Source organism: Archocentrus centrarchus, chromosome 8 (assembly GCF_007364275.1).
Source record: "Archocentrus centrarchus isolate MPI-CPG fArcCen1 chromosome 8, fArcCen1, whole genome shotgun sequence".
Lineage (NCBI taxonomy): Eukaryota > Metazoa > Chordata > Actinopteri > Cichliformes > Cichlidae > Archocentrus > Archocentrus centrarchus.
This window is the reverse complement of record NC_044353.1, coordinates 3,111,751-3,131,005: the sequence shown is the minus strand read 5'-3', so window position 1 is coordinate 3,131,005 and position 19,255 is coordinate 3,111,751. Positions and strand designations below refer to the sequence as shown.

At 40.0% G+C, this 19,255-nt stretch overlaps 1 protein-coding gene across 1 annotated transcript; it reads right to left on the bottom strand.

The window, feature by feature from the left end:
* Positions 1-5,926: 5,926 nt before the first annotated feature.
* Positions 5,927-10,689, bottom strand: LOC115784255 (uncharacterized). Its single transcript, XM_030735414.1, has 4 exons — positions 10,528-10,689; positions 9,678-9,711; positions 8,245-8,321; positions 5,927-6,877 (listed from the first exon to the last, which is right to left on the bottom strand). The coding sequence occupies exons 3-4, from the start codon at positions 8,275-8,277 to the stop codon at positions 5,927-5,929; spliced, it is 984 nt and encodes a 327-aa protein (XP_030591274.1). The 5' UTR covers positions 8,278-8,321; positions 9,678-9,711; positions 10,528-10,689.
* Positions 10,690-19,255: the final 8,566 nt, after the last annotated feature.

Genomic DNA, 19,255 nt, shown 5'->3' with positions numbered 1-19,255 from the left:
GTTCTTCACCCACTTTCCTTGGTTTCCATTGCTTATCGTGTCGTCCTGTTTGTTAACAGATGAATGGTATGCCTTGGTTTGCAGAGTTTGAAATTTACGTAGTTGTCTTTCCTTGCCTTTGATGTGTTGTGCGAGCTGGGCTTTGTCCACAAATGTAGAAACTTCTTCTGCGATGATGTGAGGTAAGAGTGATGAGAGTTTCTGCTGCGTCTGGTGGATTTTGTTCTGGAGTGCATCTATGGTGAAATGGACCTGTCTTATCCTTTCACTTAAAAGGTGGTTCTGTGCTCTCCATAGAATTTGGTCAGCTCTATGTCCTTTTACTGTGGACCCAAGGTGCAAACTCTTGGGAACCAGTCTGGACTGTCTGCATCTCAAGTTGAAACGAAGGTGGTTCCTGTAGTCCGCTAGCTTTCTTGAGTCCCTTTCATACTCCCGCACCAATTGAAGGGTGTTCCTCCCAAAGTGCAAGGCAATATGTCTGTGTAGATTCTCAGTCATCCAGGTCATAGTAGTCTCTGGAGCTTGAAAAAGGCGACTGGACTTCTTTTTGTTTCTTGAAGACGTTTCACCTCTCAGGTGAAACGTCTTCAAGAAACAAAAAGAAGTCCAGTCGCCTTTTTCAAGCTCCAGGATGGATGGATGTTTATTCAAAGGGCTTCTGCTGCTTTGCAGTAATAAATAAAGTCTAGGAAAATCAGAGGTGGCTCAGTTACATCCACAATCCTGGATCAGGTCACCTGCATCAGTGTTATCAATTCAGTTTTATTTGTATACCACCAAATCACAACACACAGTTGCCTCAAGGTGCTTGAGGAACAATAATCAGTTTCCACCCGTCCTCCCTCATGCCATCCGCGTGTCCTGAGGGGAGGATCTGTTGGCCCCCACACTTACTATCAAATATTCTTAGGGAGAAACCTTATAGACACAAGCGCACACACACACACACACACACACACACACACACACACACACACACACACACACACACACACACACACACACACACACACACACACACACGTGTCTGGATTTGGGTTTAAAAAAAAACAAACAAAAAAAACCAAACATGTTGGATTTGGGAGGGATCATAAAGTAAATTGTTGAATTCTCTATGTATACTATATATATATATATATATATATATATATATATATATATATATATATATATATGAAACAATGAAGATCAATGAATACATCAGGAAGATGGCCACAAAGGAACATGTGCTTTGTGAGTACCTCAGGCAGCAGAAACCCGAGAAAGAAGAGGACTAAGAACAGGAACCATCATGGAAGGACAGGCCTCTGCACGGCATGTACCACCAGCAGATAGAAGAAGTGGCTGACATAGAGAAATCCTACAAATGGCTGGACAAGGCTGGACTGACAGACAGCACAGAGGCACTAATCATGGCCGCACAAGAGCAAGCTCTAAGTACGAGATCAATAGAGGCTGGGGTGTACCACACCAGGCAGGACCCCAGGTGCAGGCTGTGCAGAGATGCTCCTGAGACAATCCAGCACATAACAGCAGGGTGCAAGATGCTAGCAGGCAGGGCATAGATGGAACGCCATAACCAAGTGGCCAGCATAGTATACAGGAACATCTGTGCCGAGTATGACCTGGAAGTCCCGAGGTCAAAATGGGACACGCCCCCAAGGGTGATTGAGAGCTAAGATCCTGTGGGACTTCCAGATACAGACAGACAAACTTGTAGTGGCTAACCAACATCGTCGTAGTGGTAGACGTTGCAATACCAAGTGATGGGAACATCAAGAAGAAGGAACACGAGAAGCTCGACAAATACCAAGATCTCAGAGAGGAGCTGGAAAGGATGTGGAAGATGAAGGTAACAGGGGTCCCCGTGGTTATTGGAACACTCGGGGCAGTGACCCCCAAACTAGGAGAGTGGCTCCAGCAGATTCCTGGAACAACATCCCAGATCGCCCGTAGGGGCGAGCTGGGATTTATATATATATATATATATATATATATATATATATATATATATATATATATATATATATATATATATATATATATATATATATATATATATATATATATATATATATATCAGGACCTATATGAGCACGGTTGACTACTGTGTGATGTCACTAATATTGGTCAGAGTTCACTTGTTCATTTAGGGCAGCCTGATGCAGTTTGACCAGTTCATTTCATTGTCTCACAGCAGGCTATTGTTGACACTCCCCATTGACTCAGTCCTGCTGTCACTGTAGGTGACTCTAAAAATAAATCAGCTTCATTTATGCACTTAAAGAACAGATCAATGCTGGATCTTTGCTTGATAATCTCAGGGTGAGTCATACAACACAAACAGAAGCTGCTTCCTTACATAAAACTTTAGTGCTGACGGCCAAAAGACTTCCTGGAAACTGTACATTGAGCTTTGTATTATCAGGAATCATAATTGGGGTATTGTTCCTCTGACTTTGTCGTGTTTCTGTGCTTTTTAAGTCATGCTTATACAACATGCTGACAGCTGTTTCCACTGCACGATTGGCTGATACAACAGGTAACAGGGCAGATGTGCACTCGGGCAGCCTGGACCACAGCCATGGACTATACAGGGTCACCTGCTCACCCATCAAGCCCACCCTGGTGGCCTACATGTGCTCTTTCTAAACTTTATGTATATGATGACCAAGAGAGAAAATTACAGAAGCCAAATTTCTGGTATGTTCACACTTACACAGCAAATAAAGCTGATTCTGATTCTAATAACAATGCTTCAATCTAATCTAGGTCATTCATTCACAGAAACCTGACTACATGCACAAATTATATGAAGTGGATTTACCATATTAATCAAACCATGACCTAACTTTGGATAAGTGGGAGATGGATGGATGGATTTATACTATCAGCCAAATATTTACTTTCATACACTCAATTTTTGTGTTTACACACTGTTGAGCTGAAGGTAACATGAGGTTTCATCAGCCTGAAAAATGAGCTGAATATCGTTATTCTTCATTTAGGACGCAGCAGAATGAAATCTCATGTAGAAATAATTCTGTTTGGGGACAAAATGAAATCTTATGCAGAAGGCCAATCTGAAAATGGAAATATGAATATAGCCATGAGATTAAACCAGATGTTCTCCACTGAACCATCCAAGTTGTATGTTGCAGTGGCGCAGTGGGTAGGCACCTGCCTTGCAGCCAGAGGGTTGCCGGTTTGAGCTCCTGTCCCTTGGGCAAGACACTTAAACCACATTGCCTAACGGTACCGCCGGTCTCTGGCTGCATGACCGCAGATGCTCCTCTCTGAATGAGTGATCCGGAACGATCATTTCGCTGTGTGCACAATGACAATGAGTTGAATCTAACATCTATTGTCAGTGGCAGGGTGGAGATGACTGATTTGCAACAACCCAGCACAAAATCTGAAACACTACTGAGACGAATCAATTTTATTGTCATTATCTGTCAAACATATAATGAAATGGAGTTCCAGAACACCCATCCAAGACAAGACAAACAAATCAAACAAACGGGGGAGATAAGTGTCTGCAGCCTTGCTGCCATCAGAGGCTCTGCCGTTTCAAAAGACAGAAACAATAGCCAACACAAAAAAAGCATTCATACTTTGCCCTGTAACAGGGCACAATATGAGGATGGAAAAACCTCTGCATAGCGTAGTGAGCACACATACTGCATGGGAGCGCTAAGATGGGGAGGGGCAGGGATGGAAAGGAGCCAGTGTAGGCAAGTGGGTTCGGTATAAGCAAAGCCAAAATGTAAGGTCCCCATATGTGGTCCCAGGGTCTCAGGAGGTTAAAGGTGCACACTCCCACTAAATCTTGTGTGGCCTGCAGTTTGTGAAGTAAATGAAATCCTGCTGAGGGGGAAAGTTTCTTTGATGACGCTGCAAATAAATCTGAGAACAGGTCCTCAGGTAAACACAGCCCAGCAGGCTTTGGTTTCCTGATGTAAAATTAATAATTAATCCTAGAAAAGTTACTAATTAGTAAATAAGTTAAACATTTCTGCCTGAAGCTGAAATTCCTGTTTAAACTGGCATGATCTGAGGGGGATCAGTCGACATGTGGTGACGTGTTGGGCATGTAGTTGGACAGGTGTTTGGGAGAGGTGTGTTTTACTGGAGACAGAGAGGGGGAGGAGAGAGGAAGGGTATTTATGCTGCACTCTTAACCCAAATTAGTTGAGTTTACTAGAAAATCGCGTGGAAACTCGTTGCCTTAAACCATTCTAGTTTTTACACAAAGATGAAACTAAATATGTTTAGTAGTCTTTACTAAAATTGATTACCTCATATAAATTTCTTCCCATTTATGTGAGCTAATCAATTTTAGTAAATACTACTAAACATGTTTGATACATTGTACTAAGGTTCTAAGTTAACACAACTAAACATGTTTAGTAGTCTTAACTAAAATTGATTACCTCATATAAATTTCTTCCTATTTATGTGAGCTAATCAATTTTAGTAAATACTACTGAACATGTTTGATACATTGCACTAAGGTTCTAAGTTAACACAACTAAACATGTTTAGTTTCATCTTTGTGTAAAAACTAGAATGGTTTAAGGCAACGAGTTTCCACGCGATTTTCTAGTAAACTCAACTAATTTGGATTAAGAGTGAAAATTACTTTTAAGCTAAACTGTAAAGCAAATAAGCAATTTAACATTTAAAGCTATTTATATTTTGTTAATATAATTAATAACATTTCCTCTTACCCTCTTCCTATTACCCTTTTTATGTTCAAGTTGTATTGAATGTAACACTAAATTGTAAAGAGAATAAATCAAATACATTTCAACATTCCAATATTTTATTTTTTGCAGAATACTTACGCAAAAGACAATTTTAACTGTAGTTTGTCATGTTTTTCAGAAGTATAAAAAAGTATCAAAACAGTAACCATTCAAAAAAAAGTTTGCCATACAAAAGGCAAGTAAAAATAGGCATATGTGCTTGAACTCAATTCTAACATGTTTAGAGAAGGAATACAAATGCAGCAGCATTCAACAAAAATATTTGCATCCTTTTGAAAAAACTGGACACCTTAAAATAGGACACAATCTCCAACTTGGAAAATGAACAGATCAACTATGTTTAAGGGAAGATTTTGCATGTTTTATGTAAATGTACAGTCTGTGTTGTTAGTAAATGTAATCAACTGAAGCAATAAATTCCTGTGCTGCTATTGACTGAAAAAACCTGTAAAATAAGCAGTAATGTTGCTGTTGAGGAAGAATTACATTATTTTGAATTTACTGCTTCAAATGACTACATTTACCATCAACACAAACTGGACGTTTACATGAAAAGTGCTGAATTTTCCTTTAACTGTATCAACTAAATATTACTATGGAGCCCTGAGCATACACTTCTAAATCCTGTTTTTTAGAGTACAAGTGGCTGGACACTGATGTCTCTTATAACACTGTAAGCTGAACATTACAAACTTTCTTAAGAAATAAAAGTTGTGGCAGTACTGCTGCACTGAACTGCATTAGATAAGAGCAACTTTATCAACTCCATCTGCATTGAGTATATTTTCAACCCCCTGACTGTTCACTGACAACACACAAGACATTTCGTTACATCGCAAGCTGGTTTTTCAATGTTTGTAACTTTGGTTTTAGTTCAACGTGGCCCAGCTCAAGAAATACCTGTTGGATGAACTGGAACGTGAACTTCATAGAAATGGGGTAACTGAGATGCATTGCATATGCAAGTCCAAAGAGAAGACACATAGCTTTTGGCAGGTCTTGAATGTTGTCCATCACCACTTCTCCCTCAATGACAATTTTTAGTGAGGCTGGACTGAGATGCAGGGAGGATGAGGGCACAGCACCTTCAGGTTCAACAAGGAGGATCCCAATGTCAATGTTGCGGAAAGAGTCATCATCATCTGAGTCCTTTATAAATGACAAACGGCAGGTTCTGACTCCACCACCTCTTTTCTTCTCAATGCAAACGTCAGATCCATCTTCTCTTTTACAAGCTGTCCATTTGGTGTTCTCTTCTGCATTTCATTAACCAAGTCTTTGCGGGCACCCTCAAGGGCTACCTGATTAAATCCGTCTGGAAAGTTGGGTAAGAAGTTGATCTCGCCTTTCTTTGCCTTCTTGATGTTCTTGTTGGCTGGTTCTCCTTCAGTTGAATGCCCTCCTCGTTTCCCTGCATTTACTGCTACATCAAGGCACCCTGATCTTCTGCGCTTTGTTCTGTAATTAGCCATTTTAAATTTTAGACTATTTTTCCAGCCGCTACAGCGACTGGTTGAGCCTCGCTCCTGGAGAGAGGGGTGCTTGCTTATGAGGGCTTGTGCAACACTTTCGAACTGAGCATTATTTGGGTATGCTGTGTAACTATACATGCTCTCTGCCAATCTTTCAAGAATCTCATGTTTCAGCTCTTTTGTTACTTTCAGGTGCGTACCATCACGAAGAAACTGAAGATCTGCTTGCCTAAGTCTATATGCTACATCAACAGAAAAATCTGGGATATCAAAACAATCTGGCCACTGTTTCTGTCGCTCCTGCGAGGATGTAGAGAGGATCTCTGTATCTGCTACACTGGGTGTGCCACTCAAAATTTCTTCAGATGTTGAGACAGATACCAACTCAAGTAGAGGGATGACCTTGACTGTTGGTTTTTCAGGAAGATCTTCGATATCTGTCAGATTGCACACTTCATAATTGAATTCAGGATCTTGGTACTGGAGACTGAAGTTGAAATTAAGTCCCAGTGATTCTTTAAGCTTGCCTATCAAATCCTCCACTGTAGTAGGTCTTGTATTCAGAACAACCTTTCTTATATCTGTCTCTGTGAAAATTACTCTCAAGGTCATCTTCTGGTGTGCTGCCATCTTGGAAATAAAAAAAATAGCTTATTAGAAATATATACACAAAGACATAGATATTCAGTTTAACATATGGCTTATCAAAAAAGATACAAAATTACCAATTAGGCTTACATTTAGACTCTATCCAGAGCAATGCTAGTACTGACAACACTTGTGGTTTCTCAACACAGAATATAGCGAGTGAGTGTCACTGCTGAATTTTCTCCAAATCTGTATGCTGACAGAGGGAAAACATCATTCAGCTCTTTTAGTTCCACCACACACAAAGAGGGATTTGCGCTGCCACAGAGTTCAAATGATCTGAAATGTTCATGGTACCATGCCGTCATTGTATTGCACACAAACAAGATCTCTGTGTTTATTGCCACAATCTGCTTGATCTGTTTGAAATTTGGGAGGCCTGAACATGAACCGACAGAGAGTATCATATCAGCACAATATCTAATTCCATCTACAGAGACTGATGATGCAACCAGAACCTTTGTAAGCTGGGGTACTCTCTTGCAGAAAACTTGTTGGACATTCTCGGGGAAAGATGTGATCAGTGCTGTGGTAACTTTGTCCAGCTCAACTGAGGGCTTGAAAAACGAACTTGTGTCCAAACAGTAAGCCATCATTTTCTGATGCTTTACAGCCAGTGTAAGTGCCACATGTCTGAAGTTGTGTGCATTACGAATGACCCGCTTGAAGAATTTATGTTTTCCCTCGAAACGCATTGTCCAGACATCTGACAGTGGGCCAAATGCCTTAATCATCTCAGGATAATGCTCAATGAAGTGGTGTTTTGGACGCAATTTGAAATTTGGGAATGTAGTTTGCAACAGTTCTCTGTGTTCTGACACTTTGCAGTCAAAGAAATGTATAGACTCTTCAGTGTGCCTTGTTGCTACAGCCAATTCAACAATATCTTTAAGGAGCATCAGAACGTTCCAGGCATCGTCCCCTTCAGGCACTTTATGGCCAATGAGAAGTGGGAGCAACCTGATTAGAGCCCAGTTCTCATGGCCATTTCCACCTATGGTCTCTTTGGTAGAGAAGCCTTGGGCAATAGGCTGAGGCTGGTCAGTTTTGTCATGAAAAGCATATGCAAAAGATTTGATAGCATGGTTCAGTGTTTCTAATGTGAAATATTTCTTAGAAATCAGTTCTGAAATGCAGAGTGATAACTCAACAGGAACAACCCCTTCAAAAAGGTCGTGTAGGATGTCAGGGGGATAGCCACGAGCAACATGAAAGTGCTCCAGACTGTCAGTTAGTACACATCGTCCCTTTACACCATACTGTTTTGCCAAAGTGGGATCCTGCTGTACCTCCTGTACCTGTTTGTTGTGAATGTCTGCAGTTCGGGGTTCAAAAGAGCCCGAGCTTACCTCCTTGTCTTGGATCTCACTCCTCGTTGCCATGCAGAACCTGCAGAACTTGTCCACTCCAAAGCTCTCAAAGAATCCTGCAAAAGAATGAGCAGCCAAGTTATCAGCAGCCACATACAACACTGTGCCTTTGACACATGCTCCCAACTTCTCAACATATAGGCCATCTTGCTCCAAAGAAACCAGATCCTGGATCAGAGGATGAAGAAATTTAGCATAGCCATATTCTTTTACATCAGAGGCTTTACATAAAAGAGCAAGTTGAATGGACTGGAGTGTGGACCTATATTTTGATGGCACATTGGCAAGCACCCAATACACTGCACTCATTTTATGTTTCTTCTTAGATGTCCCTAATGGATTGGACACTTCAAAATCATCTGTGTAAAGTCCAACAGCGATTCTGAATTCCTCGCTGTTAAGGAGGCCATTTCCTTTACAGTACAAACCATCTCTGTATGTACTGTACTCATGTGGCACATGTTTTTGTACTGGAAGAGCTTTATCTAAAATGTCTGCCCTGTTCAACATTTTCTGTAACATGGCATTTATAGGAACATATACAGCACTAGATTTCTTTTCCCTGGCAATAAAGTACTCAACTGGCATAACCACATCAAAGTTTTTGTTTACATATGCTGCTCTCCTTTTAGAGGTTGATAAGGAGCCACCCTTGCCACAATACTTTAGTATGATATTGCTCTCTGAGGCAGCCCTGACTACCTGTTTCACAGTTGAATCATCTACATCTGTGTGTAGCTTCAAAATGTCCTTGACTGAATTGTGCAGCAGTGGTTGGGACAGTTCACTTAAATGTAGGAGCTGTTGTATAACTTCATCGATAGAACTTTGTGGAATGTGGAGGATGGTTTGCATCTTTAAAAAAAGAGCAGCTAGGTTGTGCTCCAACTGTTTCCCAAGATCATGATGCTCTTCATTGCTGGACTCTTCGCTGCCTTCTAAATCAACAGTGTTGTTTGGGGGCCCATGTTCCTCTTCTGCCACTTCATTGGTTTCACTACCAGACACTATTTCTGGTTTGAACATCTTCCAATTGCCTGTTCTGTGCTGTTTACTTCTGTGTGCATTGAATGTGGAGTACACAGTAGTATGAAAGTTACACCCATTATATGGACAGTGGACTCTGTGATTAACTTTTAAATGTGTACTCCGCAAGTGAGTGATAAAAACTGCCTCTGTGCAAGCAGCAGAAAAATCACAGGACTGACAGTGAAAGGTCAGTGTTTCACACAGTTGTGCATCTTGGTCTTTCTGGTGAATTTTGGATAAGTGGACCCTAAGTGCACTGATGGACTTAAATGTGCATAAACACTCTTGGTGTAAGCAAGGAAATGGTACAGTTCTGGTGTAGCTTCCATGTTTTAGCCTGTAATGTTTTAAGAGGTAACCCCTTTTCTCTGATGTAAACTCACAGTATTTGCACTTCCACTGCATCTTCACACGGACCTGTAAGAACAAAAAATAATAAAAATTTTAGCACACTTGTCCACAACCATGTCATCAGTGATCAAGGAAATATGGTACTTTGAAATACTGTCTCCCTTTGAAATTTCTGTTCTCAGCCTGAAAATTTTGTTTTCCCATTTCACATTAGAGTTAAAATATTGCCAAATGAGTTAGGCTTACCCTTCTGTCTGCAGACAATTGACAGGTTTAATAACGTTTCTAACTTGTTGTCAGTTCTGTATTTTAAGAGTCTGGAGATCAGAGGTGGAGAAGAAGAACTGGCGATAACCTCAGCTTCAGCTCTTTAGTCATACAAGATTTCAACCTTTGTGTCCGACCATTACATTTCAGTACATACGAAACCGTATAGAAAAAAAACGTGGACTAGGTTAACACAAGCACATGCTGTTACGAACGATGTGAAACGCTAAGCTAACGATAGCATTTAGCTGTCTTGACACTACTGGAGCGGCTTTTTCGATTAAAAAAAATTACCCTCAGAGACAGGATACACTCGGCTTAAACTTGGTGTAATAAAGGTTTATTTCAGCAAAGTACATCTCTCCTAAAGTAACTGTCCGTTATAAACTGAGACTCGTCAGTATGCTAACACTAAGCCAATGCTAACATTCGCGCTCGCCACTCCACTCGCGATATTTAACTTCGATTCCAAAACCCCTCACTTTACCAAAGTGTCGATAATGGTGGCGGTAGGCTGTAACTATAATTTTCAGTTATATCTGCACATGGAACTCAGCTATCTTTTAAGCAAAGAAATAGCTAGAATTATTTAAAATAGTTATTCTTCACACTTACCAGTCAGGAGTCGTTGAACTTGCCACGGTGCATGTTGCAGCAGGACTGAGTTTGAATATGCCCCGCCCCTTCACTTCAAAAACATAATATCTTTAGTAATCTCTGCTTAACAAGTTCATTACACTCTATATTTGTGTAGAAAAGTACAGTTAACTAATTTGATTTAGTAATGGGACAACATTTTTACCAAACACGAAAGAATAAGTAATGATTACTAAAACGTTTAATTACAATTAATATCTGGGTTAAGAGTGTATGTTTAGCTATAGGTTAGGAGGCTGGAGCTGTTTTATAACCATGTATGGAAGTTAGGATGTGGGGGTTGCTAACACTATATAATGTCTGTCTCCCTTATGTTCTGGGAGCTAGGGCGATTAGAGACATACCCTCTCCCAGGTCGCAAAGGAAAGTGCCTGTTTTGACATTGTCTTTTTGTGTAAATAAACTCTATGTTATACATTAAGACTGTCGGCGAAGGATTTCTTCAACCACATCATGAAACTACAATTTTCACCCTCATAAACTACATTTTTGGCGTCACTACATGCATTTATACGGAGACTTGATTACACACAGGTGGATTCTATTTATCATCATCAGTCATTTGGGACAACATTGGATCATTCAGAGATCCTCACTGAACTTCTAGAGTGAGTTTGCTGCACTGAAAGTAAAGGGGCCCAATAATATTGCACGCCCCACTTTTCAGTTTTTTATTTGTTAAAAAAGTTTGACACATCCTATAAATTTCATTCCACTTCACGATTGTGTCCCACTTGTTGTTGATTCTTCACAAAAAATTAAAATATCTTTATGTTTGAAGCCTGAAATGTGGCAAAAGGTTGAAAAGTTCAAGGGGGCCGAATACTTTCGCAAGGCACTGTATACATATGATTGGAACAGTGTATTACAGTATCAAAAATCAATATAAGCCGTGTCTCCGTACACTTTAACACTATTTCTGTCCAATATTATATTTCACTTAAGTCCCTTACAAAGCTACAGTGGACGATTTATGTATGCACCAATGATCTGTGATATTGGAAAATTTGGTATTGAACTGATACCAAGTAAACACAACACAGCATAACTTTATATAGAGGAGATGTCCAGCCATCAGTTTGTACCCTGAAGCTTAGTTTACTTGTGTTATGCAGCAGGACAACGATCCAAAACACACCAGCAAGTCCACCTCTGATTGGCTAAAATAAGACCAACTGAGATGCTTTGTCATGAGCTTAAACAGGCCGTTCATGCTGGAAAAGCCTCGCAAACATGTTCAACAAACTCAGGCTTTAAAAACAGACTCTGAGTTGATCAACTCTGAAATCTGCAACTCTGAGTTTCCCCAGAACAGCTGATCAGAGTCAGATCAATCAACTGAGTATGATCACCCTGGTAGCGCAGAAAGAAAGCCATCATCAATGGAGCTCCGACACCAGGATTTACTATGGCAACGGGTAAATAAAGGGCAGAGCCTCCATTTTAATCCGATGATGGAGGGTCGCACGTGTCATCAGCCTGACTTTAATCATCACAGACAGAATAAAAGTTTGTTATCAAATATATCATTTCTTTATAATGTCTGCTGTCATCATTTGCACAACTTGAATCTCCATCAGATGAAGCTGAATCCTAATTTCACATTTAATTTATAAAATCTAATTATTGAGCCTGAAGGACAAACTGCAGGAGACAGAAAGTGAAGATAAAACTGTGGAGAAACAGCTCAGACTGAGTTTACTGACAGACCTGTGTGTTAGAGACTGAGACAGCAGCAGACCCCGGGGAGCTGACCTCAGGCCAGTTTGTTACTTAACAAAAACTGTTTTTGCTGCAGTTTATGACAGTTCAGTTTATGACAGTTCAGTTTATGACCATTTAATTGTTCACATAATCATACAGTAAAAATTGAATCTATTGATGGAATAGCACCCTCCCTTTATTATTTTTTAAATGGAGAATTTCATGATTTCTGCCATTACCAGATAAAACTGAGTAATGAGATTTACAGAAAAACTGCTTTAATGTTTCCAGTTTAACCGTTTCTAATTTGATCTGAGGTCAGCTTCGCTGAGAGATGACGGCTCTCTGACAGCCACACCAGAGATGTTTCACTGAGTTAAAGGTCAGAGTTCAGTCATAGTTTCACATTTAGCTGAAAACATTCAGAGCAGCTTTCCAAGTCTGTAAAGAATGTAAAGTTTTACTAATAAGGGAATTTTAGGTGATTTTTCAGTGGAAAGTATGTCGAGTTTCGTACTCTGAATTTCAGACAACTTTCATGTTGACAACATTTCAGTCACTTTAAATCCATTTATTTCAGTTTTGAAGTCTTCAAATCATTTCAGCCTCATCTTCACTCAAACATTCCCATCATCTTGTAACAGTTGTAATTGTGTGGTGTCTCTTTACGACAGTCTAAGCTTTTGTTAGTGATGTCACAAGTGTGCGCCACCGCTCCTCTGTAGAGAGCATGGGAGAAACGTTTTGGCAGATGGACACACGGATCTCTATTTTTCTAACTCCCTAACTCTTAGTAACGTCACGGGTTGTATGAACGCAGCTATTTCATGTATGACAATGCAGCAGCCGTTCGACCAGGCTTTATAAGGTTGGTGAAGAGTGTGTTTATTAAAGGACGACACTGTGGAATTCCAGCACCAGTGTGGTTGTGCGTGTTTGCTGCCTCCTCTTCACCGCCAAACACAACCTAAACATTACAGTCTCCAGCATCCAGACATTTTTCCATCAGTGAGCTTTTCCAACATGACCAATGATCGATTATTGATCACTGATCAGTGTGTTCTGTCAGCAGCTTCATCCAGATCAGTGTGATGTAACAGTGATGTTACAGTAACTACAGTAAATGTTTCAGAGGAACTGACTGACAGTCTGACAGCTGCAGCTGCCTCATTATAAGTAAGTAAGTACATTTTATTTATATAGTGTTTTACCAGAACAGAGTTCACAAAGTGCTTTACAGTACAGAATAAAATGTAACATTAAAAATGGTATAAATAGTTAAAATTAAATAAAAGCTAGCCTGCACAGGTGGGTCTTCAGTTTCTTTTTAAAGGTAAAGACCACAGATCGTAAATCCGGTGGAAGTGAGTTCCACGACCTCAAAAGCACCTGTGTCATCTTTTGTCTTTAACCTGATCTGGGTACAGCCAACAAGCACTGATCAGCAGACCTCAGAGATCTAGTTGGTTGGTAAGGTTGTAGTAGCTCACTGATATATGGAGGCATCTGACCATGGAGGGCTCTGAAAGTGATCACCAGAACTTCAAAATGAACCCTAAATTTTATGGGAAGCCAGTGTAAGGAAGCCAGAATTGGTGTCATATGGGAGCTTGTAGGGGACCTGCTGAGAAGCCTCGCAGCAGCATTCAGGACTATTTGTAAGCAATACTGAGATGATTTGTTTAAGCGGAGGAACAATGAGTTACAATAGTCAAGGCGACATGAAATAAATGCATGTATGACCATTTCCATTTCACTTTGAGACACAACATGTTTAAGACGAGCAATGCTGCGCAGATGATAAAAATAACTTTGTACAAGACAGCTAACGTGCTTTTCCGAGGTGAACGCCTGATCAAACGTAACACCCAGATTTCTCACAGTGGGGCAAACAGAAGATGAAAGAGGTCCAAGATTTTGGATTACTGTAGGAACAAAGTGGTCGGGGGCACAGATCAGGGCTTCAGTTTTGTGTGTATTCAGAGATAATTTGCTGCCATCTGGTTCTTTATAGCACAAATGCAATCTTGAAGAACAGATAATTTGGCTACATTCTGTGGTTTAAAAGACATGCACAACTGAATATCATTTGCGTAGCAGTGGTATGAGATGCATTCAAAGTTATTCAGGATGTGCCCAAGTGGGAGCAAACAGGATTGCTCCCAGGACCGAGCCTTGCATGGGGCACACCACAAGATAGGGTCGCAGTGGAGGACATAAAATTAGTAGAAGCAACGAAAAAGCTCCTCTGAGAGGGATAAGAAGAAAACCAGTCAAGAGCTAACCCAGAGATACCCACACAAGTTTTAAGTCTGTCAATCAGGAGACCATGATCGATAGTATCAAAGGCAGCAGAGAGATCCAGAAGTAAAAGAACTGAATATTCACCTGCAGCTCTACACATTAAAATATCATTTGAAACTTTAAGGAGAGCGGTTTCAGTAGAAACCCAGACTGAAATTTATCTAAGATGTTATGAGCAGTTAAAACTTCTGTTAGCTGCTTGGCCACCACTTTTTCTAAAATTTTGGAGATGAAAGCAGTTTTGAAATTGGCCTAAAATTCTGAAGGAGGGAAAGGTCGGCGTTTTGCTTTTTTAAAAAGAGGGTGAATAACAGCCTGTTTAAAATATGACGGGACACAGCCGGAAGTTAAAGAATTCAGAAATCTGTGACATCATCGCTGTCTCCGTCCTTACAGCCTGTTGACGAGTGAATGACTGTAAAAGCTTCATGTTACAAAAATAACAAACTAACGTCTAACTGGGATTTCACAGCTTGTAGAAACATAAACGTCTGCAGATGAATTCGCTCCTCTAGCCCGTCTGCAACTGGTTCAAAATGCTGCTGCACACCTATTGACGGGATCGCGAAAGAGAGAGCATATTACCCCTGTTTTATCCTCACTGCACTGGCTGTATTTTAGAGTTCATTTTAAAATCCTTTTATTTATTTTTAAGTCACTTCATGGCCTTGGCCCACCTTATCTTTCCGAGTTGCTGCACGTACATACCCCTCAGATCAGCTGATCAGCTTTTTCTGGATGTGCCGAGGACACAGCGGAGGCTCAGAGGAGACAGAGCCTTTGCTGTGGCAGGTCCAAAACTCTGGAACGCTTTGCCAATAGAGCTTAAACAGGCCTCTTCACTGGCCACGTTTAAGTCTGCTCTTAAGACCCACATGTTTCGTTTGGCCTTTGATTAATAGGAGCGGCTGTCTATTGAAATTGTATTTTATTTATTTCTAGGATAAATTATGCTTTTTATTATTGGTTTTATTTGTGTGTATTATATTATTGATTTATTGTTAGGTTAAATTATGCATTTCATAGTTGTTTTATTGGTGTGTATTATTTTATTAATTTATTGTTAGGATAAATTATGCATTGTATAGTTGTTTATTTGTGTGTAAATTTTTTAATCTTTTATCTTTGTAAATTTTAATTTTCTCTTGTCCAATTGTGTTTTATGTACAGCACTTTGGTCAGTGGTTGCTGTTTTTAAAGTGCTTTATAAATAAACTTGACTTGGCCTCTGACGCTCTGACAGCCACTTTATGAAGGAGGAAATCAATGGGAGTGTCAGACAGATGGTTCAGGTGCAGCAGGAGGGGCGGAGTCAGAGAGACACTCAGAGGTTGTTGGATAAAACCTGCCAGGTTAGGGTCACAGAGTCTGTTGGAGTTAGCTCTCCGTCTGGTACTGGAAACCGTAGATTCCTCATTTTAGGGTTAACAAACCAGAGTTGTTAGCAAAACAACTGTGGAATAGGCCCCAGGAGTTCTAACTAGAGGTTTAAAAGCATTTGAAGTAACTAAATAGTATTGCCCATGTGGGAACAGCAATAAACTGGATTCAGTAGGTAGTGGGGAAACACACAACTAGCTCTAACAGCCTTCATCTGAGTGCCCACTTTGCTGTCTCTAGTAATGCATCCAGCTGAGGAGTTCCACTAGTTAGATACATATAGCAGCCATAGCCATTAATGGCAGGTCTGCCCTTAAATGATCTGTGCACTTGGTGAATTAACTGTAGTGCCCAGCCACAGTGCAGTCACACACAAATTAGTCCAACCAAACTTTACAACTATTGTCTCGGATAAAAGCCACTCACAAGGTTCCTCAGGTCTCCCTGTTTCTCTCAGTTTGGTGTCATCATCTTTTAAGCCTGCTCAGCTTGATAGGGTGTTTGTGGTCTGCAGAGGTAAAGGTATTTGAACTCTGGCAGATCTGTACATTGATGACAGTTTGCATCATGTTGTCAGCTCTGCACCAAATCCAGTCTTCCAAACTCGCATTTCTTTCTCTACCTCCAAATCAGACACTGTGTCAAGGAGGAGTTAGGCAGTTATGAAACCGCTTCAACTCATCATTTGTCTGAGCTCTCGGCTCTGCCTCCAGGCTCCAAACACTTGATATTAAAGCTTGTTGACTGTTTTTACATTTCTGGATATTCAGTTTCTATACAGGAAGCTTGAGCCAAAGACTTAATTTGCTCAATATTAAACTTTGGAGTTTTATTCATTTTATTTGTTTTGTAGCTTTAAAAAAAACAACCAAAAAACTTCACTAATATTCTTTCCTTTTTTACTCCTTTTTTTCCCTGAAAGAAATCTGACCAGACAAAAGGGCTGATATGAAGGACCAAACAGCAACACATTCAACCAGACTGCTCAAGTTTCTGTATGAACTGAACAACTGTGAAACTCAAAGGAAAAGTTGAGTTTTTTTCTTGGAGGCTGAACAGACTTCAAGACTTCAACTTCAAGACTTTATTTGCCATTTGTACTCAAACGCAAGGTTTGGGTACATAGGAATTCTTGTGCAGAGCTTTCGGGTAGGAGTGCAGAAAAATTAAAAAAAATAAAAATAAAATATAATAAAATAAAAAGTATAGAATAAATATGTAAATATTTACGTATGTATATACACACATATACAAAAATACAAAAACAGTTGCTTAAGATGGAAGGTTGATGGATACTGAACAGCAGTTATTGCACACTCAGTGTTACAAATAACATAGTATAAATTGCACATGTAGACCAGACAGATATTGCACCAACAAGTGTTATTTTAATAACTGAATAAAATAAAATGTTGCACATCAGGTTTTTAGCTGTGTGAGGAGTATTACACAGTGGAATTTGGCTGTAAACAGTCCTTTACTCTGCCATCAGTCTGACTGCGGCATGGAAGAAGCTTTTGTAGAATCGAGTTGTGTGTGTGATGATGCTGTCTGCTCTAACAGGCAGACTGAAGGCTGCTTTCAGGACTTTGACACACTGGTACATGGAGAGAGGTACCAAGAACACACATGTGCACATCTTGAGCACAACAGAGAAGAAGGTGAGCACTGAGAGGGATTTTTGAACCAAGGACTTTAAGTGTTGTCATTGCCATTTAGAGAAAATGGGCACAAAAACCCCCAAGCATGGACACAGATTCACTTAGCTGCTGTTTAAAGTCTTCATCAGAACACACACTTCTCATGGTGCTTTCACTTTGTTTGCGCCTCATTGTCTTTGAAAAGCAAGAGCTAACAAAACAAATCCAGTAAATGCATTTAAATAAAAAAATAAAATAAATCAAATGTAGGAAAGATTCCCCGCTCTCTGAGAAAACTAACAAACAAAAATCAAACACAAAGTGCTACGAATTAAAGATTATAACAAAATACTTTAATGCGGCTTGATATTATATATATATATATATATATATATATATGTAAATACAAGCAAAATACTGGCTTGAATTCTCTATGGCTCTAATAACACTCTTTCGCAATCCAGGTCTGAAGAACCCAGTTAGAATCATGGATCTTACATAAAGAGATGACGTGATTGGAAAAGGTAACTAAACTCTAACAATGGTGAAATCAATTAAATAAGCAGGCAGTAGAAAACATTTACCATGAGTTTGACTTGAGTAAAAGCAACTGAAACCAGGTAGGCCTTTAAAGCTGATTTAAAATAATCAATTATTAAACAAATGCTTATGTGGGAAGGCAGACTATTCCAGAGCCTGGGGGCAATAATCGTGAAGACTCACTCAGTCCTTAGTCCTTAGGTGAGAAGAGAGCACTGCGAGAAGCTGTTGGGATGATGACCTCAGTGACCTGAATGCAAAATGTAGACTTAAAAGATTTTAAATATTTTGTGGCACTAAACCATGGAGGGCTTTAAAGATTAATAATAAAAAGTTAAGGTCTATTTGAAAGTTCACAGTAGCTAATGCAGCTGAGCTAAAACAGGAGCGATGTACCATCTCTTCTTGTGTGTAGAGCTGTTTCTAAGTCCTCTAGCAACACAACTGGCTTTAATTTAGCAGGTTCTGATTTGATAAAAGCTGCCCTTCACAAACCCTTCTGGTTTGACTATTAAAAGTCAAGGAACGATCCATAAAAACATCAAGTTTTTAAGTACAGTTTGGGGATTCTGCATAAACTTGGCTTGGTGAGGATGTTTTTGGAGCTTGGGGATCTGAATGAAATAACCTCAGTTTTGCTGTCATTTAGTTGAAGGAATCTTTTTTGCTATTTATGATTTCAGATTATTCAAAGAATCCAAGAGGTTCTTCACGGAATGGTCACAGTCAGGCAGGTAGATAAATCTGGGTATCATCTGCATAACAGTGATCGTGAATTTTGTATTTCTAAGAGACAGAGCCAGGAGGAAACATCCATCCATCCATCCATTCACTTCTGCTTATCCTGTTCAGGGTCGCGGGGGGGCTGGAGTCTATCCCAGCTGTCATGGGGTGAGAGGCAGGGTACACCCTGTGCAGGTCACCAGCCTGTCACAGGGCCAATACAGAGATATAGACAACCACTCACAGGCAATTAAGAGTGACCAATTAACCTAACCCCAGTAACTGCATGTCTTTGGACTGTGGGAGGAAACCGGAGTACCCGGAGAAAACCCACGCAGACACGTGGAGAACATGCAAACTCCACACAGAGAGGCCCGGGACAAGGTGGAATCAAA

Bases quoted from the DNA above. Each gene is read 5' to 3' on its own strand.
- LOC115784255 (XM_030735414.1), bottom strand. From the start codon at position 8,277: ATGGCAACGAGGAGTGAGATCCAAGACAAGGAG. The intron at 6,878-8,244 runs GTAAGCTCGGGC...TTTATTTCCAAG, and splicing joins GTGAGATCCAAGACAAGGAG to ATGGCAGCACACCAGAAGAT.